The following is a 26,910-nucleotide window of genomic DNA, read 5'->3' as shown; positions in this document are numbered from 1 at the left end:
GTCCCCATCCCCACGTCTCCCCTCCCCCTGTCTGCCCCTGCCCCAGGGAGTCTCCCCTCCCCCTATCTGCCCCTCCCCGAATCCCCCCCTCCCCCCAGGAGTCTTCCCTCCCCACGTCCGCCCCTCCCCCCCAGAAGTCCCCCCCCGTCCGCCCCTCCCCCCAGGAGTTCCCCCCCCATGTCCGCCCCTCCCCGAGTCCCCCAGGGAGTCTCCCCTACCCACGTCTGCCCCCCCGAGTCCCCCCCTTCCCGAGGGAGTCTCCCTTCCCCCCCGAGTGTCCCCCTCCCCCCGAGTGCCCCCCTTCCCCAGGGAGTCTCCCCCCCATCTGCCCCTCCCCTCATGAGTGTCCCCCTCCCCCAGGGAGTCTCCCCGTCCGTCCTTCCCGCCATGAAGGAGCCCCCGGGCCGGCCGCTCCCACTGGGCGAACCCCGGGCCGGAAGCAGCCCCGCTCCCGCCTCCGCCGGGCATTTGAAGTGAGCGGACGGGAAGGCGGGCTCTCGGCCGCCATCTTGGAACCGGGCAAGGCTGCCGCCCTTGCCCCGCGTTGTTCCCTTCCCCCTGTGCCGCGTTCCCGGGGGGGGAGAGGGCGAGCAGGGAGGGGCCGAAGAAGCGCTGGGTCCCGGGCCGGGTTGGGCCGGGCTGGAGCCCCAGGTCAGGCCGCTGCCCGTATCCAAGATGGCGGCCGCGGCCTCCACCGGGCGGGGAGGAGGCGGGGCGGTACGGCGGCGCGGCGGGGTCAACGGCGCCGTTGGCGGGAGCGGGAAGCCGTCGGTCGCGCCTGGAGCTCACCCGCACGCCGGAGAGCGCGAGCCGCCGCCATGCACGTGATCAAGCGAGGTGAGAGCGCCCCCCCCCCCCCCGCTCGGGGCTCAACGCCCCCACCCCCCCGCCACGGCTCGGGCGCCCCGCCCCCAGACCCCCTATCCCCCCCCCGGCCCCTAGTGTGGGACCCTGGACACCCCCAGCTCCCCTCCCCCGCCGCTGGCACCAAGCCCCAGGGGCTGCCTCTCCTCTCTGTGAGGGGGGCGCCCCACGGGCCGGGCTGCCCCCCCCCACCCCCAGCACCGTGACACCCCCCCACCGAGGGGGCTGGGCACCCCGCCCCTGGAGCGTGGGACCCCGTCGCCTCGCGCCGCTCCCTGCCCCCCCCCGCCCCTCGGCTCACGCCCCTCTCCTGGAGCGGGGGGCCCCGCACACCGCCCCGAGCCCCCCGGCGTCCGTGCGCCCCCCAAGCGTAACGCCAGGCCCCCCCCGACGCCCCCCCCCGGCCACGCGTGAGGACAGCTACTCCCCGTGAGGCCTGCTTACTCCCCACTCCGTGAGTGGGGCGCCCCCCGTGGGGCACCCAGCTCCCCTGGAGACCGGGCCCCTCCTGTGGCTCTGGGCCCCGAACGTCGGCATCCCCCCCAGGCCCCCTTCCCTTGAATGGGGAGCCCCCCACGTGAGCTCAGTAATCCCCCTGGGGCTGGGCGCGTGGGGTGCTGCTCCTCGCAGCGCCCCTGGGGAGAGCGCGCGGCGGCCGTCGGGGGGCCCCACCTGAGCCCTGTGGCCGGCTGTCTCATTCCGGTTGCTGTGTCTCTCTCTCTCTCTTTCCTCCCCTCTGTTCCCACCGGGTAGATGGGCGCCATGAGCGCGTCATGTTTGACAAGATCACGTCTCGCATCCAGAAGCTCTGCTATGGACTCAATGCTGACTTCGTCGATCCCGTGAGTTGACTTGTATCCTCTCCACCTTCCACCCACACGACAGTGGTGGCCATTGAAAAGCCACCATTTGTAATCCAGGTGCCACCCAGTTCTTTCCCCTTCTTAGTGTAAGGGGAGATGTTGGCATGTCCCATTACCCCTATATGTGAACTGTTGGCAAATGCTGCTTTTTTTAATGGCAACCACTGTGTCCTTTACTTTTCTCTATACAGTAGAACCTCAAGATTCACGAACACTCAAATGTTTGCAACTCCGAACTTAGGGTTGTTCTTTCAAAAGTTTACAACTGAACGCTGACTTAATACAGCTTTGAAACTTTACTACGAAGAAGAAAAATGCTGCTTTCCCTTTATTTTTTAGTAGTTTACGTTTAACACAGTACTGTATTGTATTTGCTTTTTGGGGGCGGTTCTGCTGTTCCCTGATTGTGTATTTCAGGTTCCAAATGAGGTATGCGGTTGACTGGCCAGTTCGTAACTTTGGTGTTCGTAACTCTTAGATGCTATTTTAACTTGAATTTTTCAGAGATTTGTGTTTGGCTTTCTCTCCCTCACAGGTGCAAAGTCTGAGACAGGGATCTGTGTTTACCTGTTATAAATTCCTTCTGGTGGATACCTCAAACATGGTTTGAAATGATCAAGTTCCTGGTGTTAGAAAGCTCCCTGCCATTTCATCTTGAATATCTTGCTTCTCTACATTAAAATAGTGTAGCAATCACATGGCTTTTTAAAAAATCTCATTTTTACAACTCTTTGTTCATGCCAGTCTGAAAGAGAAGTACTAGTTCTCTTTGTTAGAAGAACACTTTTTTGTGTTTTATCAGAAGTGAATTTCCCTCTCTTAACGGTACCATTACCATCTTCTTTTCGAGCAGCCTAGGAGTGGATATTGACCCTGATCCTGCAAGCAACTCCCCTCAGTACCCATGCATGGCCGCATTAACATCCATGGGGCTTTTCATGGACATCTGAGTCCACCCATGTGGAGTAAATTGTAGGATTAGGGCCCTGGGTCACAAAGGCCCTGTCTTTCTTTATGTCTGTAAAACACTTAGGATGCTGTCAGTGCATTAGAAATAAGAAGTAGTACTTCTCAGCCATGGATCTCAAAGAGCTTTACAAAGAGGCAGGAGAATCATTATCCTTGTTTTACAGTTGGGAAAACTGACACATGGAGAGGTGTGTTGTCTCGCTCCCAGCCAACCGCAGAAAAAGGAATCAAATCTAGGTCTCTGGTTTCCTAGTATAGCAACCTGGGGACTGGGTAATAATAATGAAGTTAGTTACTTTTTCTTCTACTACTCAAGATAGTTAAGTGCCAAGAAGACTGCGAAAAGCTACAAAAGGATCTCACAAAACTGCGTGACTTGGCAACAAAATGGCAGATGAAATTCAATATTGACAAATGCCAAGTAATGCACATTGGAAAACAATCCCAACTATACATATAAAATGATGGGGTCTAAATGAGCTGTTCCCACTCGAGAAAGAGCTCTTGGAGTCGTTGTGGATAGTTCTCTGAAAACATCCACTCATTGTGCAGCGGCATTTTAAAAAACAAAAAAAATTCCAGTGGGTAGATGTGAGAGAATATAAATCACTTTATCATCTGCCGTTTAAAGTGAAGCACATATTGTAATAACTTTGTTTGCAAACAGAAAATACGATGCTAGGCATTGGGAAAATGGGGTTCTTCTAGACTGTTGCTGTAAGGATGGTATTGTCCCTGAAACATTGGTAGCTAACCTGCAGAATTCTGATTTCCCTAGGCACAGATCACCATGAAGGTGATCCAGGGTCTATACAGTGGTGTCACAACAGTGGAACTGGATACACTGGCTGCCGAGACAGCTGCAACCCTCACTACCAAGCACCCCGACTATGCCATCCTAGCAGCAAGGATCGCAGTCTCCAACTTGCACAAAGAAACCAAGAAAGTGTTCAGTGGTGAGTGTGTCTGTGGGCACGTGAGTAACACCTTGTGCTCCCTTGTTGAGGAGGGAGCCAGTGAAGGGGTTGTAGCATTAGAGGATATGACTATGGTAAACTTGTTCTTAAACAGGAGTGATTAAGTGTTGAGTCTATGTATCTGAGACGTTTAGTTCTACCAGCTCTACACCTGATGCTATCGAATGGCTGGGCACACTGCACATATGCTGAGAGAGTATGATTATGTAGTTTTGCGCACACATGGAGAAAGCTTAGTTACCTGTCTTGTTATAAATGTTCCAATGAATAATTTCTACTGGAGCATTTACTGTTAAAATCTGGATGTCCTAAACAGCTGTGTTAACAATAAGAGAATACATTTAAAAAAATTAGGTCTTGGCTAAAAGTAACTTATCTGGTAAACTTTATATGGATTAGGCTTATTTAACATGTATCTGACTACCACTGGACACTTTGTGTTCCTAGAATTTCTTTCATAAAAGCAAATCATTTTGGGGCTTCTGAGAAGTAGATATTCCCTGCCATTGGACAGGTAGAAGAACAAACAAATGTGTATTTTTTTGAAGACACTTTGTGGGGGCTAGGTTTGGGAGAAGTGGGGTGGTCCAGGCATGTTCAATTTTTGTAATTATAGTTTTCAGACTATGTAAATAAAAGTCTGTGAATGGCTTTTCTTTGACTCTTCTTTCCATTTCCTTTGTAGATGTCATGGAAGATTTGTACAATTATGTAAACCCTCATAATGGCAGACACTCTCCAATGATCTCCAAGGAAACGCTAGACATTGTCTTGGCTAACAAAGATGTATGTAGCACTTTATGGGATCTGATGTTCCTAAGATCCAGTAAACTCTGTTCAGTGATATTTTAAACTTCTAAATATGAAAGTAAACCATGTTGGCTGTAGGACCAAAAAAAAAATCACACACTGATGTAAACTAACAAAGATGGTGACTGCTCTCTTTTGGGGAGCTTGTGGAGGGACAATGACACTTGGAATTCTGACCACTGAAGGATACTTCTGATGCTGTTATATCAAGGACATATATCTCTGTTCTTATATGGCCCCCATCACTCTGAAATTGGAGTGTCTGAGGCCCGTTTGGTAGTTGGACAAAGAGCGGCTCTTAACTTAATAAAATAACAGAATCTCCTCATTTATTTAATAGAGAACAGTCTTTCAAGGAGAGAGATGAGCTTTGTTATCTGTCTCCTTTAGCTTGCAACCTGTGAATGATTTTTGTTCTGAGTTTTCCTGTGTGAGGTCTAACTAGAATGCAGGTGTATGGGTGAGCAGGGCCAGAAGCCAGGATGTTGCCCTTAGAGGAATTTCATTAATACTTCGCATAAGATGCCAACTGTATTAGCCAAGAAAGCCTTGCATATGCTGGTTTTCTGCCCGGTGCCTGTAGCTATGGAGTCATGTTGACGCCAGAAGCATGAAAACCAGAGGTACTGAACAATAAGAGCACTGTTTTTTGGTAATATGAAGCTGTGTGAGTCTGATGTTAGGGGTAGATGGTTTCCTCAGTCTAAGTGCTTAACCTGTCTCTGAATTGTTTCATCCCCAGCGCCTGAACTCTGCTATCATCTACGATAGAGACTTCTCCTACAACTACTTTGGCTTTAAGGTAAAGACCAGATTTCTCGTGAGAGTGAAGATTTAGTTTTTTTTCAAAGCCTTAACAACCTAAGAAAAAAAACCCAAAACATTTTCATTGCTGCAGAAAGAGACTGTAGTAGTGAAGGCGGCCTCCAAAAAACAGTGGCCAAAATGAATGAGTCATGTGCTCCTTCCTCTATGATTTCTCAGCCTGGCTTTGTCTGTGGTGCCTGAGGGCGATGCCACTATTTTCTGAAAGCTTCACTGTGCCATTTTTATCTAGCACAAGTGCTATTTTTGAGAGCCTCAAGACATCCTTTAATGCACGTTTAAATCCTTGGAGTTTGTGGCCCTGGGGGCAGGAGGGAATGGTGATGGAAAATTTTACAGGGGAGCATACTCTTGTGTTGGGAATAGTAAACCCAACTGTTTTGGTTGGGATCCTGTGAAGTGATCCACAGTTACTCAGCATTGCAGATATGCTCATGTGTTTAGCCTCTGCACAGCTTCTACATCATCATGGTGGACTTGCATGCTTGACTGCTTTAGTTTGTGTTAATTGGGGATTAGGAACAGGAGACAGTCCCAGCATAAACCGAAACTACTGGAGGGGAAAGCAGGAGGAAAGGATGAATGTGAATGAGAGCCCTGGGCCAGTTGAAGCCCAGCACCTCTGTTTGTAATGACTCTGAAGTCTACATGCCAAATAGCTTCTCTCCGTAGAAGAAAAGTGGGTGCTGTAGGTGATGTGAAAGCTAAATACTCTGGCCTGATTGTCTGCAGAATTTCCCAGTGTGAGGCTGCAGCCACTTTGACCTGGGTTGATGTGTTACAAGGCCAGGGCAAAGGTGTGTTCAACTGTAGCATTTGGGCTGTAAGTTCCTTGCAGCAGAGGCACTGGACGCTCTGCCAGATTGTGCTTTGCACATGCTGTTCCTCAAGGAGTAACCGAATACAAACACATCAGGTCTTTGTATTCCCGATAAAAGCTTTCCCGCACTGTTCAGACAAGCTGCACAACTATCCTCTGCATGTCCTCCCATTCATCTCTGCATTCTTCCATGCTGCTGCACAGACCCTCCTCCCACAGCCAGTTTGCACTGCCTCTATTTTCTCCTCCATATCCACCCTTAAAACACACTTCTTCAGGGAGAAGTTTAGAGTCCAACCCTGTGAGATGCCCACTGAAGTCCATAGGAGCCGAGGGTGTTCAGCACTTCATGGGATTGGGCACTTAAACCCTAGCTCTGCCCGCCTTGAAGCTCTAACTAAATCAGCCCCCCAATTCAGAACTGGGCAGGGAGAAACCCCCCAGCACTGGGATCCCTGTGGCATCCCCCTCCTGCCAGCTATGTGGACTGGAGGGAAAGAAACTTCAGGGAGGAGCCAGCCAGAGACTCAAGCTGGTAGAGCTGCAGCATAAGCAGAGACACGGATGATATCAGTATTTTTTACACTTCTGATTAGACGTTCTGTCCCCTGTGCTGATTGCTCCAGCTACCTTTCCTACGCTCCCCAGTGTCTTCACCTCAGCCTGTCTCCACACCTTCCTCCTCTTCCTTCACTCGTTTTCCCATTTACTTTGTCCCCACCTCGCTAACCCATTTCAACTCCCCTCCTCCCCCCACCCAATCTTGTGGAACTAACATGATTGCCACCATTGCATAGTCTGCTCTTTGTGTTATATCCACTTCCCCTACCCGGGTCTATTAGATTGTAAACTCTGGCGCAGCAATTGTCTACTACGTGTTTCTTCAGTGCCCGGCACAATGGGGCCCCGGTCTTGGTTAGTTCTTAGGCACTACTGTATGAACATAATTAATGATGACAGTATTAGGAAATGTATTGAGGGAAATAGAACTCTCTTCCCCTGCCCACAGCCTCTACCAAACCCATGGATCGAAGGCAAGTACTAAACCTCACCATGCTTAAACCTCACTCCTTTATCTGTACTCTGTCCACATAGAGGACTCCTCAGGGCAGGGACTTTGCTGACGTATGACTGGATAGAATCTATCCCACTTCGGGTGCTGTATCTGTAACAAGGTTGAAGAAGAGCAGAGAACTGAGCTTGTGTAGGAAACCTGGTATTGGGAGAGCCAAACTGCTTGAGAGTTGGGTTTTTGATCCCAGAGCTGTGTGCATTAATCAGTACAGCTTTTAAACTGGAATCTGAACAACTGTAACTGAGATGCTTTTCTTTCTTTAAAGACTCTAGAGCGCTCCTATCTGCTGAAAATCAATTCAAAAGGTAAGAACAGACCGTTCCTGTTTGATGTATTCTCTGCTGCGAGCTGAATGGGGCTAGGTAGCTTCCTTCACAATTTTCAGTGTCCATTATTTTCCAAGAGGGTACAGCATATTTGTAATCTGCTTGTCCACATCAGAAAGACTTTCTTGTGCAGTCTCCCTCCACCCACACACGCTCCCTCCCCAAACATCTTTTAGTGAGACACAAGCATCTCTTTGCCATAGCTGCGGGAAGGCTTGCAGTTGTACTAAAAGCAATTATTAGTTATAGGGCCACATTGAGTTTAGTTGAGTGTTTTGTTTTAAATAATGGCTGCGTGGGGCACTTCATGCATCCAGCATGTGGATCCTATTGGCACAGAGACCACTTATATACCAGGACACTCAGAATGTGTTCATCTCCAGCAGGCTGATACCATAACTTAGGAATTGCCATATGAGAAGTCCATTCGCAATCTCACTGTTTGGTGTTTGGGTATTTGTAATAGAGCTGAAGTTGGCATGGCTAGAACACCATAGAAAGCTGACTAGATCATCAGGCTCAACGGATAGTGATCAATGGCTCCATGTCTAGTTGGCAGCCAATATCAGAGTGCCCCAAGGGTCCAGTTTTGTTCAATATCTTCATTAATGATCTGGAGGATGGTGTGGATTGCACCCTCAGCAAGTTTCCAGATGACACTAAACTGGGAGGAGTGGTAGATACTCTGGAGGGTAGCGATAGGACACAGAGGGACCTAGACAAATTAGAAGATTGAGCCAAAAGAAATCTGAAGAGGCTCAGCAAGGACAAGTGCAGAGTCCTGCACTTAAGACAGAAGAATCCCATGCACTGCTACAGACTAGGGACCGAGTGGCTAGGCAGCAGTTCTGCAGAAAAGGACCTAGGGGTTACAATGGACGAGAAGCTGGATATGAGTCAACAGTGTGCCCTTGTTGCCAAGAAGGCTAACAGCATTTTGGGCTGTATAGGTAGGAGCATTGCCAGCAGATCGAGGGACGTGATTGTTCCCCTCTATTTGGCATTGGTGAGGCCTCATCTGTAGTACTGTGTCCAGTTTTGGGCCCCAGACTACAAGAACTATGTGGAAAAATTGGAAAGAGTCCAGTGGAGGGCAACAAAAATGATTTGGGGGCTGGAGTACATGATTTAGGAGAGTCTGAGGGAACTGGGATTATTTAGTCTGCAGAAGAGAAGAATGAGGGGGGATTTGATAGCTGCTTTCAGCTACCTGAAAGGGGGTTCCAGAGAGGATGGATCTAGACTGTTCTGTCATCTGCTACCACTAAGAACAAGGAGTCTTGGTCTCAAGTTGCAGTGGGGGAGGTTTAGGTTGGATATTAGGAAAAACTTTTTCACTAGGAGGGTGGTGAAGCACTGGAATGCGTTACCTAGGGAGGTGGTGGAATCTCCATCCTTAGAGGTTTTTAAGGTCAGGCTTGACAAAGCCCTGGCTGGGATGATTTAGTTGGGGACTGGTCCTGCTTTGAGGAGGGGGTTGGACTAGATTATCTCCTGAGGTCCCTTCCAACCCTGATATCCTATGATCAGTTTCAATTGTTGCGTCACCTCGTGTCTGAAACTTCATGGGCATCCATAATAGTGAGACAGTGGTTATTATTATAATATACCGAGAATCCTGAAAATGGTTAGCCTCTGTTTTGAACCACTTCAGTATAGGTAAAAAATTTGGGGCCTAGAATTCTGACCGTTCAGGCTTCTTCAGTGGCATATTTTAGTCTGTCTTTTTTTGCATGATCCGTGTCTGTCAAAACTGGCTTTAAATGGAATGCTTATGTTCCTGTTCTCTCCCTTCTGGTGTCTAGTTGCTGAACGCCCCCAACACATGCTGATGAGGGTATCTGTGGGAATCCACAAAAATGACATCGATGCTGCGATTGAAACCTACAACCTCCTATCTGAGAAGTGGTTTACCCATGCATCTCCCACGCTCTTCAATGCTGGCACCAACCGACCTCAGCTGTCCAGGTACCTCAGAACGCCAGGGATGGCTCACACTATATGCAGAGGAGGGTGCTGGGCAGGAGGTGGTTTCTGTTCAAATGAAATGTCCTGTGACAACTGTTAAAATGACCAGCTGCACTTTGGTGACCCCTAATTAAAATAATCTGTAATTTGTCAAATATGGCCTCAAATGTATATATTTTTTTATATTTAAAGAAAAAAATCTTTTACAGAAGCCTAAGGCCAATAGAAGTGATTCCACAACTTTTTAATTCCTAAACATTGTTTAAACACTCCCTTCTCCTAAAGTGCATGAGAACCTAAAAGGGAAATTAACTAGAAACAAAACGAATCATGGCTATTAACTATTCATTGTCCAAGCTGAGATGCTAAAAACACAAAAATAAATGGAAGAAATAGATTTGATTTTTAAAATGTTCTCATATCTGTTACTTATAACTTAAGTTAAAGAAATCGGCTTTTAAAAAAACACGATAATTAGCTCCCAGGAGCATATGCGTTTCTTTAAAAAGTGAGAGCTTTACAATGCTCTGCAAATTTGCATCATATTCTTTGCTTCACTTACCTGACCCCTAAAGCATTAATGATTCCAGAGAACCCTCGGCAGGTTTCTGCATGCCTTCTGTGGCATTGTTTGCTTTGATTTTGAATTGTCTGATGTCAACTTCCGTTTGTTTCCATTCAGCTGTTTCCTGCTGTGTATGAAGGATGACAGCATTGAGGGAATCTATGACACTCTAAAGCACTGTGCGCTGATTTCCAAATCTGCTGGTGGAATTGGTGTTGCTGTGAGCTGTATCCGAGCCACTGGCAGCTACATTGCTGGGGTAAGTGAGTAAATGGCACACCATACTGATGTATACCTTCAAGTATCAGGAAACTTCTGTGCTTAAATCACATTGTCAATTCAAGTCTGCTGCTACCAGGCCAGTATACCCCAAGGGAGGTACATCTAGCCCAGTAGCTTGCACCTTCTTTTTGTGGTGGGAAGCCAGATAACATAACATTCCTATTACAGTGCTTTGGTTTCAGATTGAGGTATTTTCAGAAAGAAAAGTCAGTGTTCATCAGACAATTATATCTTTACAAATTAATAGCTGAGAGTAGATACCTCAGGACTCATAAACTGCTGGATTTCTCCATTTTATGCATGAGCAATAACATCTCTTGCAAGTTTCCAAATAATTCTTTCGAGTATTTTAACACAAATTTAAAGCAAAGCACATTCAAAATGTGGCTTGTATAAACAAATGCTTATTAGAGCCCATGTTAGCTGACAGTGAGTGCTACTTCCATGTTATATTAAAAAAAATAAGTTCTCTTGTAGCCAGCTTTTATCTGCAGTGGGCAAGAAATGGCTTTCATTGTAAGGGCCTTGATGTTTGCTGTGTCTCATTGGCAGTCTGTCTAAGAGCAGCCTCACAAACCAACCAGCTTCCAGAGATTGATGGTTTTCATATGTCTTTGCAGACAAATGGAAATTCCAATGGGCTTGTCCCAATGCTGAGAGTCTACAACAACACTGCCCGCTATGTGGATCAAGGTGGTAATAAGGTATGTCATCTTCCAACCAGGAAGGAAGGTGGGGATGGAAACCTTAATTGAATGTCTTAATAAGCCAGCAGTGGGCTGTGGAAAGATTGATGATTAGCACTGATGAACTGGAGCAATGGCTCTACATGGCATGTACTAAAAAGCAGTGTCCTGTTCCCATCTCATGAGTATTTGGTTCTCCCTTCATTACGAACTCCACAGTGCAAATGTAACTTTCACTGCCTGTCCTCTGAAAGGAGTGTCCTAGCGTCTAAGGCAGGAAGGCCCACCACTGTATATCACAGGCCGCCATCCTCACCCAGTGCCCTCACACTAAACCCAACAACCAAAATGAGACCAAAGTATTACAACCCACAGGAGATTCAGCTAGTATGTACCAAAGGCAGAGAACAGGAGGGACTGAGGTGCACCAGTGCGTGAGGCCCGTGCAGTGGTAGGGAAGTGATTAAGTGAGGTATACCCAGATAATCCTGGCAAGTGACCCATATCAACCCGCTGCAGAGGAAGGCAAATCCCACCCTACCGTCCCAAGGTCGGTGCCAATCTGACCTGGGGAGAAATTCCTCACTCACCCACATATGGCTATCACTTGGACTCTGAGCATGCGAGCAAGAACCAGCCAGCCAAGCACCTGAGAGAGAGAGCATGCTTGGTGCTACCTCTGCCCTGGCCCAAACCATCCAATGTCCCATCTTCAGCTGTGGCCATCCCTCATGCTTCAGAGGAAGGAGATAAAAAACTCTCCCAGAATACACTGGGGGGGAGTGGGAATCCCTTCCTGATCCTGCAGGTGGCTAGCTGAAACCCTGGACTGTGAGCTTTTAGGAGCATAATACATAAACTAGAAGTGAGCCCTAGAACAGTTGAGATCTGCCCCACACCATCACAAGCAACCACATCATACAATTACACTTGTAAATTTGTCCAGCTCTCTCTAAACTAATTTTTGTTGGCCCCGACAACTCCTACTGGGAGGCTATAAGTTCTGTTTCTGTAAAATACCCACACTTGTAAGGTCAGCCTCTTCCACTCGTTTATAAGTAGCTCCTGGAGTGCCTCATGTTGAATTCTAATCTAAAAGTGTCCAGAAAGAGTCCTGCAAAAAATGAAGCACTGCACAAATAATCCAGAAGTCAGTAGAAAGCTTGACCAGGCAAGGAAGCCTTTCACATGCCCAGCACTTGTTGAACATCAGAGATGAGGGAATTTCAGATGCATGTTCCTTTTGACTGAAACACAATGTGGCCAGCCCCAGAGAACTCAGTCCCAGGAAGTGAGAGTGACTCTTACTCAGCACCTGGTGCATCTGCCTTGATGGGACTTCAGAATGACAAGCTCTTTCTAACAATGGGGGGAAATTATCTGGGCCCCAAACTGTGTAGGATCTAATTGTGCAAAGCTGGTGTCCATGTTTCCACAACAGCAATGTGGTTATCACTCGTACTCCCATGTGTTTCCCCTGTGTGTCTGGTTCCGATCTTGGCTGTATTTTGTCTGACAGAGACCCGGGGCCTTTGCCATCTATCTGGAGCCATGGCACTTGGACATTTTTGAGTTTCTTGACCTGAAGAAGAACACCGGGAAGGAGGAGCAGCGAGCCAGAGACCTCTTCTTTGCCCTCTGGATTCCCGATCTCTTCATGAAACGGGTGGAGACTAACCAGGTGAGGAGATGTGTTGGTGCAGGACAGGGTCGGTTAATGGAGCAATAGCATTATCCCAGAGTCTGCAGAAAGACCCTGGGATGGAATTTGAGATGTGCTGTTGAGCTGTCATCTTACCAGCAAAAGAACTTCCGAAAACAACTGCTGCAGAGCAGTTTAGCTAGGCAGATAATCTACAGAGTGCTTTGGGTGAGCTGCAGGGCAGTGATTATACCACATCACGTCTTCACTCGGCCTCAGAGCATTGTTCACTCACCGTCTTGTTCTCAGATTAATTTTTGACCTCTGGGAATTTGTTTTAAATGCTGAAAAGCTGCAGTAAGCGAAACATTGAACTTGCCTCTATAAACAGCCCCTGTGGCTGTGTGCATGTGCTCCAATGTGGGTTCTGATTTGAGGAGTAAGCAGTCATTCAGGACTGAATATTATCCTTCAAGCGGGGGCTTAGGTTTATCTAAAGTCAGTTACCTTAGTAGTTTTAACTCCTGCTAGTTTGATAACCTTCCCCTCCCCTGAAATTGCAGGATTAGCCCCATGTTTCGGGAGGACGGAAAATTAATTTGTTCATCGTTTTCGCATCAGTACTGTGTGTAGGTTAGGAAGTGTTCACTGGTTATCCCGTATTAGCTGACTTCCATTCTGTTGATGGAGATGGGTTATCTAAGGATCTTCTATCTTTTTGCTCTCCTTCATAGGACTGGTCCTTGATGTGTCCAAATGAGTGTCCTGGCCTAGACGAGGTTTGGGGAGAGGAGTTTGAGAAACTGTATGAGAGGTATGAAGAATGGACAGAATTATGAGCAGAGTTGGCTATCTACATCTCCCACTCATTGAGTTGCCATCCCTCTTTATATGGGTGGCTCTGTCTGTATCTGGTAACTTTGAGCCAAACTTCAAAAGTCCAGTTCTGTCCTAACATGACCCTGTGAGTTCTGTTTATGGGGTTATTAAGGATGGAGAGAGGGTATGTCTCCTTATCCCAAATTGAAATTCTGCCCAAGATGGGGAGAAGCCTGAACGATGATCTCCGTTTAATAAAGGCAAACAGGTAGAAATCTCAGTAAGGAGATTGGTGGCTTCATGTTGGACTAGCCTCATTTGTTGCCTGCCATGCAGGAGAGAATGCACTGGTCAGCTTTGTGCCCCCAGTGAGTGGAAGCAGAGCCAGCATCCTGCCCCTAAATCGTCTGACTGGCTAGTTCAGATCTGGCTTGTACCACAAATGAAAGGATCTGGCCACCCAGTGAAGGCGTCATTGTACTAGGGATTCCCCCCGTTTCACTAACTCTTTGTTGGGCCCAGGGAAATAAGCGTTAAAGGAGCTCTTGCTTTGTCTTGCAGTTACGAGAAGCAGGGCCGTGTCCGCAAGGTGGTGAAGGCTCAGCAGCTCTGGTACGCCATCATAGAGTCTCAGACTGAGACCGGGACCCCTTACATGCTCTACAAGGACTCTTGTAATAGGAAGAGCAACCAGCAGAACCTGGGAACCATCAAGTGCAGCAACCTGTGCACAGAAATCGTGGAGTACACCAGCAAAGATGAGGTGGGTAGGGACATGGGATTTACTCCAGCTCCGATGGGGAAGCTGTGCTTGTGGGAGGCTCAGACATTCAGAATACAAATCTGTCTTCAAGTGAGGGGAAGCTTTGTCTTTATGAGTTCTTCCGTTTGACCTGTTTTTTTTTCCCCCTACTCTGCGGGTTCTGAGAGTCATGGCCAGGGGATCTTCAAGGCAGACCGTTAGGGAAATTGAATGGCATGTTGAATTTAGGAAGCTATCGTGTGTATCTACGACTTTTCCGTAGGCTGTTTGTGTTTCCCTATAAGAGTTGGGTATAAGGGCTCAGTGGGGAGTGCCCTGCTCCATTTGTACCTGCCCATGGCTGCTGTGAGGGTGGGTGGGGCTCATGGTCACTGTGGGGGGCTGGGGCTTATATTGGTACTTTGGTGAAACCTGGGCATCCTGTTTTCTATGGGGTCAAGAGGGAATCATTGAAACCTCCAGAGTTTTGGAGTAAAGTGTGGCCCTAAACAGGATGCTGCATAACTGAAACCTACACAACTAGCTGTCTGGTTTCAGTCCCTTGAGTGTGGGGCAGCTGCTCTGGGCACTGGAGGAGCAGAGTCCCTAGTGAAGCAGAGGAAGAATGAGGAAAGGAACCACTGCCAGGCACAGTTTTGGGTATAGCCAGTGTAACGCCATGCCCCCAATGGGTCGTCGGCAGTGGGGTCTAATCTGAGACCACTAGGTCTAAAAGCAGGAGCCTCTGCTGCCTGAGCTAAAGGAGACTGATCGGTTAGCTCAAACGCTCTAGCCCATTACACCGCCACCGTGTAAGCACAGGTTACTCTAGGAATTGTTGGTTTCATCCTCCTGGGGCTGGCGGGATAGTATAAAAAATGAGCAAGGAGAGGCTGCCTGCGTACCCCTGACCTAGCAGGACAGTTGGTGCTGGGATCAGCCGCTCTAATGTTATGACAGAGCAAGGTGATCGAGGAAATGGTTGGGGATCAGGGTCTGGAAGGCAAGGAGAGGCAAGACCATCCGCAGATAAAGTGAGCAGAACTCCCGTAGTGTTCAGGGATATCAGCAAACCTACAGGGATTCCTCCCCTTTCTTCTGAGATGCCTGGTATTGGCCACTATCACAACAGGGCTAGATGAGCTAGAGGTCTGATCCATGACAGCATCTCTATGTTCCTACAGAGGTCAGAGGCCTTCAGGCAATCTACATACTTGCCACTCTTGGGCTATGGGATACATAGGATGAGGCAGATGTTCTCCCATCTCTGCCCGTTGTACTGACCTGTGTGTTTCACCTCCCTGTGTCCATTTCTTCTGGGTAGAGAACATTCTCTGGGGGCTGGGACTCTGTTATTCTCTCGTATTGCCCAATGCTGGCTGACGCTTCTGCTCCTGCTGTTGTTCCAGATTGCCGTTTGTAACTTAGCCTCTATCGCCCTGAACATGTATGTCACATCGGAGCACACTTACGACTTCAAGAAGCTGGCTGAGGTCACCAAAGTCATAGTCCGAAACTTGAACAAAATAATTGACATCAACTTCTACCCTGTGCCAGAGGTATGGGGGAGGGTGCAGCTGGGCTGGAGCGGGGGGTGGAAAGGGCGGAGAGTCCTGGAACAAAAGAAATGCTGTTATACAGCTGGCTGGATTAAGGTTGAAGCAACATTCATCCTGCTATTGCATGCTATAAAATTGGCTGGAGTTCTGAATCTGTCAAGTACTGTTTTCTGCAAATAGAACTGTGATAATAAAACACCCATGTACCCTGCTGCAGCAATAGTCCATCATTGGTAGCCTGGCTCAGTACCCTGAAGCTTGGCAAATTCCAGATGTGATGGATGCTTAGTTGGAGCAGATTCCAGAGGAGTTGATCCTCCCCTACGAATGCTTTGCATGGCTTACAATAGGACATAGGCAGTCCCTTCCCTGAAGAGCTTACAGAGTAAGGAAGACAGGCATGGTAGAAAGAGTGCATTAGGAATGCTGAAGGAAGGTGCAAGGCGTTTGGTTTTATTTATTGCTGACTATTTTTGTGGGCTTCACAGACGTGCCTCTCAGAAACGATTTGGAGGTGAAGAGGGTTGTAGCTTAGTGCAGAGGAATTGGGAGGCCATTCTCTGCATACGGCAGTGTGGAGATGGTTGCGGGAGAGTGAGACTAGCCTCCTTGGTGGGTGGGGCAGTAAGAGACCATGGCCAAGATCCAGGCTGGAGTGGAGTTTTGCTGGTTTTGAAGGAGAGAACAAGGGCCAAGCTGCTCAAAAGTGACTGGTGATTTTTGGGTGTCCAGCTTGAGACTCCTAAAAAGGGCCTGATTTTCAGGAAGTGCTGAGCACCCGCCCCCAGAGCACCAGACTCCTTTAAGGGGCCTCAAGTTGGACACCCAAAGTCATTTGTCACTCTTGGAAGACATGGCCCTTGTCCTCCCCTTCAAGGCCCCATGTAACATTAGGTGACAAAGAACTAGTAGAGGGAACGAAAGAGCAGCTGCTCTGACTGGACTGATGGACAAGGAAGGAAAAAGTGAGAGGCTGGTTTGTGTGGACTGAAGGGGATGGTGGCCACAGGAGTGAGTGGATGTGTGGTCAGGGTCATATGGTTCTGATTTCTACCTTCTATTGTCCTCCCCACTCAAACATAGGCTGATCTCTCCAACAAACGCCATCGTCCCATTGGCATTGGAGTGCAAGGGCTGGCGGATGCGTTCATCCTGATGAGATACCCCTTTGAAAGTCCCGAGGCCCAGTTGTTGAACCAGCAGATCTTCGAGACCATTTATTACGGTGCTTTGGAATCCAGCTGTGAACTTGCCAAAGAGCATGGGCCATACGAAACTTACGACGGTTGCCCTGTCAGCAAAGGCGTAAGTAACAGCATCAGGTCTCCAATAGAGCAGAGCTAGTGTGAGGGCACTTAAAGCGGCTGGCGGAGTAATCACTAGGCTAGCTGTTAACTATCCACTAGTGAAAATTGGGCTGGAGGGGTGGGGAGAGGTCTGCAAATTTCCGATAAAGCATCTTAACTGTCTGAAGCTGAGCGGTGAGTATTGAAGTGACTTTTTTGTTTGATTTTTCACGGTGGTCTTCAAAACACAGATGAATTCCTGCCCTTACCCCAAAGATCACGCTTTCTAACTCAGCCCATGACTCTGTTCTTTTAGATCCTACAGTATGACATGTGGAACGTCACCCCTACTGATCTGTGGGACTGGAAGGCTTTAAAGCAGAAGATTGCCAAGTGAGTAAATGCCCCAATGAATATTGCTCAGTTTGTTAGATGCAAACATCCTTTGATGGTAGAGATTACAGTTTTAATTGCCTGAAATGTGCTGGTTTCTTTTGAAAAAGATTGTGTAGAAATGGCACCAGCTTACTCAACAGATCAGCTTTTAGTGACAAGTGTTCTACCGTCTCCTATTCCCACTAGCCCTGGAGATCCTGAGCGAGCTGGGCTTTTCTGGTTCGTGCATTGCCAATAGACTTGTTCGTTCAGTTCCAGTGGATTACAGGTCACTGCATTTGCATAGGTGTGAGGTGGGTTTGCAGGCCGACAGGGAAACAAACCATCTGAGATGAGCACATCAGATCCAGGAATCATGGAGAGACAAATGTGAAGCCTTGTGATGCTTCAAGATTCACTTGCAGGGGTTTAACTTTCAGCTTTTCCCCAGCAAATCTTTCCAAATGTTACTTTGAAAGGCGAGATATGTTTGCCCAGCTTGGCTGTCAGAAGGCTACACGTTTTTGGAGGCTTTTTCTCTTTTACCTGATCATCTTGGAAACAAGTGTTTTTGGGGAAATCCTCTGCCCACCAATTTGTGGGGAAGAGGATGTATTTTCACACAGTACTTGTTTGTCAGTCCACCGTGATCTCTTCCCCATGACAGCCATTTGGGAAGCTCTGGTGAGGAGGAGGATAGCTGTGGTGGAGTTACACTTCCAGGTTACCCAGACTCTGCAGAGCACTTGTAGGTGAATGCTGAGCTTGTGTGTCCAGTCTACGTGTGGTGTTTCAAGACAGGCTGTTGAGATGTAGAGGTGAGGATTCAGGGGGCCTAAGTGGAGTTAGAAAGGACACTGCTGAATTTCCTTGCCCTTTCTATATGTACAGCACAGTTCCTTGCACTGAACCCTGATTCTCCTCTTTCCAAACTATGCTTAGGGTTGTGCTTTCTGGTGGGATTCATTTCGCAGGTGCTGGTGTCTTTCTCTGGTTGGCTGAAGCTTTAACCCTCTGATTGTCCTTACCTCCCTCCGTTAGGTACGGTGTTAGAAACAGCCTACTCCTTTCTCCAATGCCAACTGCTTCTACTGCTCAGATCTTGGGCAACAATGAGTCTATTGAACCCTACACCAGTAACATCTACACACGCAGAGTTCTCTCGGGCGAGTTTCAGGTAAGGAGGCTGGGACAAATGTGGTAAATGGCTTTTAAACATGCAGGCTTTTGACAGCCAGCAACGTTCAGTAAGACAAAAGCAGCACATTGTATTAGTCAATTTATTTACCCTGTACGTCCCTCTCCCATGCAAAAACATGCCGAGGAAGATAAACAACTAAGCCAGAATGTTCATACAGAGCCACAGTGTGTAACTTGACTGCCCTGGGATATGCTGAAGGGGCCTTAATTACAAATTCAAGAAATGCTGGTTCTGCTAGAGAAGGCCCCTGTGAGATCTCAGTGTTGCCTGCAGGATTGATTGCCAAGAGGTGGGGTGGGGGAGGGGGTAAGGAAGGACACCTAGGCCTTCGGGAAAGTTCAGAGGTCACAGGGCTCATCACGGAAATGTCAGGAGGAAAGGTTTCTGTGTAAAGTGCTTACTAAAGTGTATCTATAAGAGGTGTAATTAACGTACAGATGCTAGGGGATTGATCATACTGCAGGAAAGGGCGGGGGCTAAATTAAGGAAGAGATTTAGGGATAGATAAAGGGAAAATCTGACAAAGGGGAGTAGCACAATTGGCCAGCTTCTTAGAATGTAAGATTGGGTTCAGTGGCTATTTGGGGACCTGCACCATGTGGGTGGAGGTTTCTCCTATAGGGGGAATTATCCCTGCCATAAGGCAGGAGATTGGTTAAACAAGCACAGAGTTCTTTCCTTCCCCATATGTCTAATGGGCTCCGCTCTCTACAGATTGCAAATCCACACTTGTTGAAAGATCTGACGGAGAGAGGCTTGTGGAATGAGGAGATGAAAAACCAAATCATCGCCCACAGTGGCTCTGTGCAGGTATGTGAGAGGAGCTGGGATTAATGTAGCTGTAAAGGCAGCAGGTCAAGCATTCCCAGGAGCTGGCACAGGTACTCAAGAAGGAGGGGCAGGACCTGCCACATGTCTTTAGGGTGTGTTTCACGCTGCTCTGCCTTTGCAGCATCTCTTTGGAAGGGAGAGCTGGGATGTTGCATGCTGGCTCTGACAAAGTCGAGTGTCTCTGTGAGAAGCATTAGAAGATTTTTCTGACCACAGGGTAACTTGCCATTTCTGAAGTTTTCTGGAATGTGTGCAGTGGAGGTTTCCACTGGTTATATGCTTTTCTACTCATTAGTGGAGCCAGGTACTAGGTGGATGAGTTGTTCCCTGTAAGCTGGAGGTTCTCCTTGACATGCTATAGAAACTCAAGGGCCCAGCAGGGGTGGGGTGGGGGGCCTCAGAGTGGGGGCCTCGGGCACAGGCATAGTTTAACTTCTATTTTTGAGGGGCAGGGGCCAGTGGGAGGGGATAGCTAGGGGCTATGTGCACAAGGGGTGGCTCTGGGTGCAGGGAGGGAGGTGACTAGGGGCTGTGTGCAGGCAGGGGGGTAGCTCTGTGCAGCTCAGGGTGCAGGGAGTGCGTATCAGGGTGTAGGGAGAGAGGGGTATTAGGGGCTGTGTGCTGGGAGCACTCCCCTGCAGTCCCTATTCCCGGAGGAGTCGGCCAGCCACGGAGCCGGGTCTCCCCACCCAGGGGCCTCTTACCGGCTGCCTCTGCAGGAGCAAAGGGGACTGGGAGCAGAGGAGCAGCTTCAACCCCAGGCACCAGCAGGAGAGGAGGGAATGCCGCTGCTGCCTGCTCCATGGCACCAGCCAGAGCCACAGCTGCCCAGCTCCGGGTTCCCGCCTCCGACCTGGCCAGGGGGCGGGGAGAGGAGATGGGGGGCCAGGGGAGCTGCCCCCGGGACCACTGTGCTCTTGCACTGCAGTTCGGGGGTGGGAGGGCAATGCCCTCCAGGTCCCCAACTCTGCCCGTGGGCTCAAGGCTTCTGCCCCACCGGGAGCACCAGGGCTCGGGGCTCCAGGATTCAGCCCCACACTCCTGGGTTTAGCTCCGCGGTGGGGCTCTGGGGATTGGGGTTTCAGCCACAGGCTCCCGCGGCCCCCTTGAAAGGACTTGTGGACCCCCGATTGAGAACTGCTGCTCTAAGCTGTCCGGTCCCAGAGAATGTTAGTCTGCTTAGTTGTGTGTAAAAGGGGGAAACTTCAGAGCAACAAATAGACCTAAAACAAGAACCTGCTGTGTAGATATTGGCACCCATACCTGAAAAGCAAAGGAGTCTCTATGGGCTCAGTAAATTGTGCCCTTCTCTTTGACATGTCTTTCCCTGTAACATGCTGAGGGTGAATGCCCTGCTAATAACACTTTCCTTTCCCCCTGAGTGGGAAGGGTAACAATGACTAGTTCATCTCCCTTTCTTGTCCTGATTGGCTAAGGGGTTCTTGCCTTGGACACCTGGTTGAACATGGCCTTCTCCCTTAAAGTGTCCCAAAAAGGAACCTGCCTGTTCTTTACGACGGTAAAATGTCCATTTAAGGGCATGTATTTACAGATTATTTGGGATCAGTAATGGTTGGCTGTAACATTAGAGGTCAGTTGAAGTGCGGTTTGGTTTTAGCCAGAGTAGATTGTTACCGGTTACCATTATTATGTGACCATTAAGGCAGTCATTGGGAATGCTGCCTAGTAACCAGTCCTGTTTCTTTCAGAACATCGCGGAGATTCCAGATGACTTGAAGCAGCTCTATAAGACAGTCTGGGAAATCTCCCAGAAGACCATCCTCAAAATGGCAGCTGACAGAGGCGCTTTCATTGATCAGAGCCAGTCCCTGAACATCCATATTGCAGAGCCCAACTATGGCAAACTCACCAGCATGCACTTCTATGGGTGGAAGCAGGTATGTGGTAGGGGTGGGTGGAGGGGCCTATTGGCTAGTTGATAGCGTTTCGATTGACACGTTCTGTCACTAAAAGTTGGCTCCTGTGGTTCTTAAAAATAAATGTCTGTTTCCCTTTCATTGCCATCAGCAATATCTCTCCGCTTCTGAGGATCTGGCCTACACTAAAACGTAGGTCAGCCTGGCTACGTCACCCAGGGGTGTAAAAAATCCACACCTCTGAGCCCTGTAGATAAGTCAGCCTCGCCCCTGGTAGATAGTACTAGGTCCACAAAGGAATTCTTCTGTCAACCTAGCTACTGCCTCTTGGGGAGGGGGAGCCCCTTCGCTGATAGGAGAGCCCCTCCCATCGGTATAGGCAGTGTCTACATTGGTGCAGCTGGAGTGTTTCAAGAGTAGATCAGCCCTGAGGATGAATGACTAGGTGGCTTGGGGCACTCCTAGCATTGTTCCCATCTGTGGATCCTAGCACAGTAGCCATAGATCATTAGCTAATACTGTGGGGTGGTTACTTCCTATTGGGGAGCCATTAACAAAGGCAGCTGCTTGGCTTAGGGGAAGTGTGTCTCAGTAACCAGAACTCAGCCTGAGCTTCAGCATGCTATGATTCCCTGACTTGCGTGCTTTCACTCTGCAGGGCCTGAAGACAGGCATGTACTACCTGAGGACAAAACCAGCGGCCAAGCCCATCCAGTTCACTCTGAACAAGGAGAAGCTCAAAGAGAGAGAGAAGGTGTCCAGGGAAGAAGAGGAGAAAGAGAGGAACAAAGCAGCCATGGTGTGTTCGCTGGAGAACAGAGATGACTGCCTGATGTGTGGCTCCTAACGCATCTGCCCTTTGGTGCCAGCATGGCTGCTCCATCTGGCTTAATCTCTTCTAGAGTAGATAGGTCTAGTTTTACTTCAGTACGTAGGGTCTTGCTGGGACTGTGATGGGTGGGCGGTCAGGGAGTAGTGTACAATGCTTTCCCAATCCCTAGGTTGGGGCCTGTGTGTACGTACCCCTCCCCCCCGCCGCATAAGAAGTTTATATATATATCCCTTTTGCAGCTGAGCTTCCTGGAAACTAAGTGCTTTTGTATAGTCTTGCATTATCCACTGTAGATAGAATTTTCCTAACCGTGGGCAGGAAAAATGCTAATGCTTGTTACCTTAAGGATGAGTTCTGTGCACTTCAGACAATTGTCCTCATTTTACTACTGTGCTTATGTGGATTCTGATGAATGAATTTCCTTTGCCACAGTAACTTGGTCGTGAGGAAAACATCCCTGGGCTCTGTCTGTTGGGGCCAGGGGCACGTTGTGTTAAGCTGAGGAGTTTTGCTCACACCAGAAGTGTTTGTGTGCCTGTTAGACCTACTCCTCACAAGGAGCTCCTGGTTCTCCCAAGGTCCTGGGGAACAGACTGGCTGTGTGTACACATCACATGCAGACTTCTTCGCCATCCGGCCAGAGGGAGGGCAGAGCATTGCACATGCTGTCTCCTTTCAAGAGCCAAATCCATCTGGCTGGGCTAATTGTTTGATGGTTCTAAAATAAATGTTTTTACCTTTCAGTGTACTTAACTTCCCTCACTAAGGCAGCTGGACTTCAGTGGCCTAGTTTTTGAATAGTTATTAAATTTGCATATCATGCACCTTAACTCAACCCTTCAAACTAGCTGAAGACAGTAATAAAGTCTAGAATGTTGAGGGTGTGTATAATATCTCAGTAATACTGTAGAGTGGTAGCCCTGCTGGTCACAGGATATTATGGCCTTGTCTACACTGTTAGGGGGCTTATTCCTTCACTCGCTTACTTCCCTGGTCCTTCTCGCATGAACAGAGAGCAACAATACCCGAAGTCCAAAGGTGCAAACAATTCGATGTTTATTGGGGTGAACTTCCAGCAAGCATGGTTCCAGTTTCCTTCCTTAGTGTCCCCCTTCCCAGCTCTGACCCAACAGAGCCTTACACCTGTGTCCCTGTTCCCATTCCTGCCCTTAGCCAAACATGATTCCAATTCCGCCCCCTATTCCCATTTCCCTCACCCCACGCACCTGCACCCACTTCCTGACTGACTGCAGACTATATAGTAAAACTTGAGTTCGGCTTAGCTATACCTTAACCAATCATTTTCCTGAAATTTAACTAACCAATCCTAACATATTGTAACATGATTATGTAACCAATTATATCCCTCCATGTTAATTAGTTTACACCCAGCAAAATTAATTATACAGCAGCCAGGAACAGTCACAGAACCAGACAGAGATTATACAGACAAACAATAGGGAAATGGGGACTATAATGACAAAACAATACAGAAGTGAGGATTTCACATCCCAGCTATTGATAAGTGAGTTCTTGCCAGACAGGATGCTATCAAACTCAGTTTCCTTTTACATTTTCTAGGCACTTCCCTTTTTCTGGAGGCGATGGGCACTATCAGGACAGGATTGTATCCTAACAGCCCGATAGCACCTTCTTTCAATGTGACTAGGTTGGAATGTGAGGAGGTGACCGGTCGCTTCCTAGCTTATGGCTGCCTCTGCTGCTTAGCCAAAAGCCTTAGCCTAAGAACAGGGCCTCAGACGGTCACAGTGAGAGAAGGCCCTTACACCAGCAGACAGTGATTTTGATTCTTTCTTTTATACCTCTAGAACTAGCCAAGTGATAAGAATACACCTAAATTTTTAGCGCATAGGCCTTTACAGACAGGCCTGAATATCGATATCCTAACATACACCGCCACTTAGCGCGCTGAAACTTTCTTTGCTCAGGGGTGTGAAAAAACACCCCCCCCCCCGAGCGCTGCATGTTTCAGCGCTGTGACGTGGCAGTGTAGATAATGCTGCAGCGCTGGGAGCGGGAGCTGTTCCCCTCGCAGAGGTGGTTGTATTACAGCGATGGGGGAGCTCTCTCCCAGCGCTGGAGCCGCGGCTACACAGGCCTGCTTAACGTCGGCTGTGTAGACACACCCTCAGAGAGACAAGGTGGGTGAGGGGATGTCTTTTATGAGGCCAGCTTTTGCTGGCAAGAGAGACACGCTTGTGAGCTGACACAGAGCTCTTCAGGTCTGGGAAATGTGCTTGGTCACAGCTGAACATAAGCTGGAACAGATTTAGGTTAAGTGGTTAGCACATTTCAGGGGACTGTTCAAGGTGAAGTGGCCTGTCAGCACTTGTCCCGTCACGCCATCTCACCTGTGGGGGAACACTTTTCACAAAGCTATCATTCTCTATATCTGACCTGTTTGTCCTCATCCTTAATGGAAACCTGCACAGCACCTTCCGAAGACAAGCGGCGAGCTTAAATTCATAACTTCGCTAGACACTAAGGCTATATCAACGCTACAAAGATAAGTCAACCTATGTTAAGTTGACTTGTAGCCACTGCATCATTTACTGTGGTGGCTGATGTCCACATGACCCTCCTGTTGGTGGAGCACGTCCTCACCAGCAGCGCTTCCACTGACTAGTGGGGCAGTGTGGGGGACTGAGAGCTACTGATTCATTCTCAGCGTGCTCCACTGCCACCTTGAGCCTGACCCAGCCTCTGCAATCTACCTGCCTGACCCCGTGTTTGCTGTCTCCTAAATTCCATGCACCCCAACAAGCCCCTGCTCATACCTGCCATCACCGGCCACGCTCCCCCAGGCTGATGGGCATTTAAACCTCCTGCTCTTTCCCTTATGGCTGCTGCGGCTGCAGGTCCAAGGAGATGGCCGTTCCCTGGTGAGCTTTCTGTTGTAAACTTGAGGGGGTTTATTTTTACTCTCAACTTTTCCAAACTTCATGTTAGTCATCTCCCAGGGTGCTTCTATGGCCACGTCAGCCTAGAATCTGAGTGCCTCCCAATCTGTAATGTATTTGTCCTCAGAGCACCCCTGGGAGGTAGGCAGTGCTGTTATCCCATTGTACAGATGGAGAACTAAGGCACAGAGGCTAAGTGATGTGCCCAGGGTCACTTAAGAAGAATGTGGCTGAGCAGGGAATTGAGCCTGGGTCTTGGGAGTCCTAAGTGCATGCCCTAACCACTGGCCCACCCTTCCTCTCAGTGCTTCTTAACTCCCATGTTCTGCTCTGCTGGCAAGAGGTTTGGAGTTAAGCATCAAGGAAGATCCATAAAGTCTAATGGAAACAGCAGTGTTGTCCAGACCCCCCTGTTGAGTCAATCTGATTTCATGAAGCCACTGTGGTGCTGTCATTTCCTATATCTGTGCCTTTGACCTATCCCCCTGCCCCCTTCCCCTCTGTTCTCCTGTTGCTTAATTTAGATTAAGTTCTTCTGAGCACATACAGTCAGAGCTTTCATCATCTGGAGGCCAGAAGGGATCATTTTGCTCACTTAGTTTCACTGCTTTCATAACATGGGCCCAGATAATCTCGTCCCGTAATTTTTCAGTCAAGCCCATTATTTGTGCTTGAACTATCGCAGCTGTGTTAGAAAGGCATCTGTCTTAACATAGAGACTGCAAATGAGGGAGACTCCACCTCATCTCGTGGTAAATGGTTCCAATGGATACTTGTCCTCACAGTTGAAAATGTGCACGTTATTTCTAATCTGTTATATGGTGCCACGTAAATACTAAGTATGCCGATAGCGCTGTCCCTATGCAGGACAACTCCCTGGCCACACCTGCTCTGGACTTTGACATGAGGCAGCGGAGCTAACGGATACATGACTTGCTGAGGCACGGGTTGGGATGCTGCAAACAAACCACTGCTCGGGCCTCACTTTTGCATCTACTCAGGTATGCAATTAGGTGTGCAAAAATCCATGTGTGTGACATACGTGCACTTAGCTTGATTGCAACAAGTGTGTAAATAGGCTGTTGGATGTGTATCTGGTTTCTTCCATGCAGGGTGCCAGCCATTTGTGGTCAGAGGATGTGTAAATCATGCTTGGGTCTGCATCTGTGAACACAGGGTGAAGTCCACCCTGTCTCAGTGCAAGGCCTAGGCACCACTTACAGCTCCTGAAAAGCTGCCATTGCGTGTGTATCTCTTTGAGCTGATGCTCCTTAATTTACTGACAAAAAAACCCACAGTGCTCTCGGCCTACCAAAGTCCGTGATCAAGTGTCTTGATGTTTTTGGTCTTTTGGCCCCGAGATGAAAGCCTTGTCTGTGTCTCTTGGATCGTGGAGTACACACACATTATGTTTTAAGTTACAGCTGTTCTTATCAGTTTAATAGCTGATATGTCCTTTATTTGAGGACTGTATATTAAATTTATTTTTGAAACAGGGGGATGGAATAGGTGCTGACCGGTACCGCTGCCAGCCCCAAAGCAGCTGTGGAAGAGAGAGCTGGTCTTTTTTCCAAGGATTCTTTTCCCTTTAAACTAGCTTTGCATTTTTAAAATGTCCTTGGTTCTTGCAGTAAAAGATGCGGAGAGCACTTTATAGAGAGAGAGAGTCAAGAAGTGGCCGACAGGAAATAGGGAAATATCCACACACAATCCCCACCCTCCCTGCACAAAACTCATCCTTGCTCCTTATGGAAGAGGCGATTGACCCCAAAGAGAAGACCATGACTTCCCAGTG

General features: G+C 48.5%; 1 protein-coding gene and 1 pseudogene across 1 annotated transcript; both read left to right on the top strand.

Annotated features, from left to right (window-relative positions):
* Positions 1 to 716: 716 nt before the first annotated feature.
* Positions 717 to 22,942, top strand: RRM1 (ribonucleotide reductase catalytic subunit M1). Its single transcript, XM_048837663.2, has 19 exons — positions 717 to 837; positions 1,618 to 1,706; positions 3,475 to 3,652; positions 4,359 to 4,459; positions 5,226 to 5,285; positions 7,469 to 7,508; positions 9,335 to 9,497; positions 10,180 to 10,321; positions 10,965 to 11,048; positions 12,550 to 12,711; positions 13,407 to 13,486; positions 14,053 to 14,254; positions 15,643 to 15,792; positions 16,876 to 17,097; positions 17,395 to 17,471; positions 18,495 to 18,630; positions 19,369 to 19,464; positions 21,195 to 21,383; positions 22,021 to 22,942. The coding sequence occupies exons 1-19, from the start codon at positions 819 to 821 to the stop codon at positions 22,207 to 22,209; spliced, it is 2,379 nt and encodes a 792-aa protein (XP_048693620.1). The 5' UTR covers positions 717 to 818; the 3' UTR covers positions 22,210 to 22,942.
* Positions 22,943 to 26,480: 3,538 nt separating this feature from the next.
* LOC125630728 (U2 spliceosomal RNA) lies at positions 26,481 to 26,684 on the top strand (annotated as a pseudogene).
* The last annotated feature ends 226 nt before the right edge of the window (positions 26,685 to 26,910 follow it).

This window comes from Caretta caretta, chromosome 1 (genome assembly GCF_965140235.1).
Source record: "Caretta caretta isolate rCarCar2 chromosome 1, rCarCar1.hap1, whole genome shotgun sequence".
In the NCBI taxonomy this organism is placed as follows: domain Eukaryota; kingdom Metazoa; phylum Chordata; order Testudines; family Cheloniidae; genus Caretta; species Caretta caretta.
This window is presented reverse-complemented; position numbering and strand designations above follow the sequence as displayed.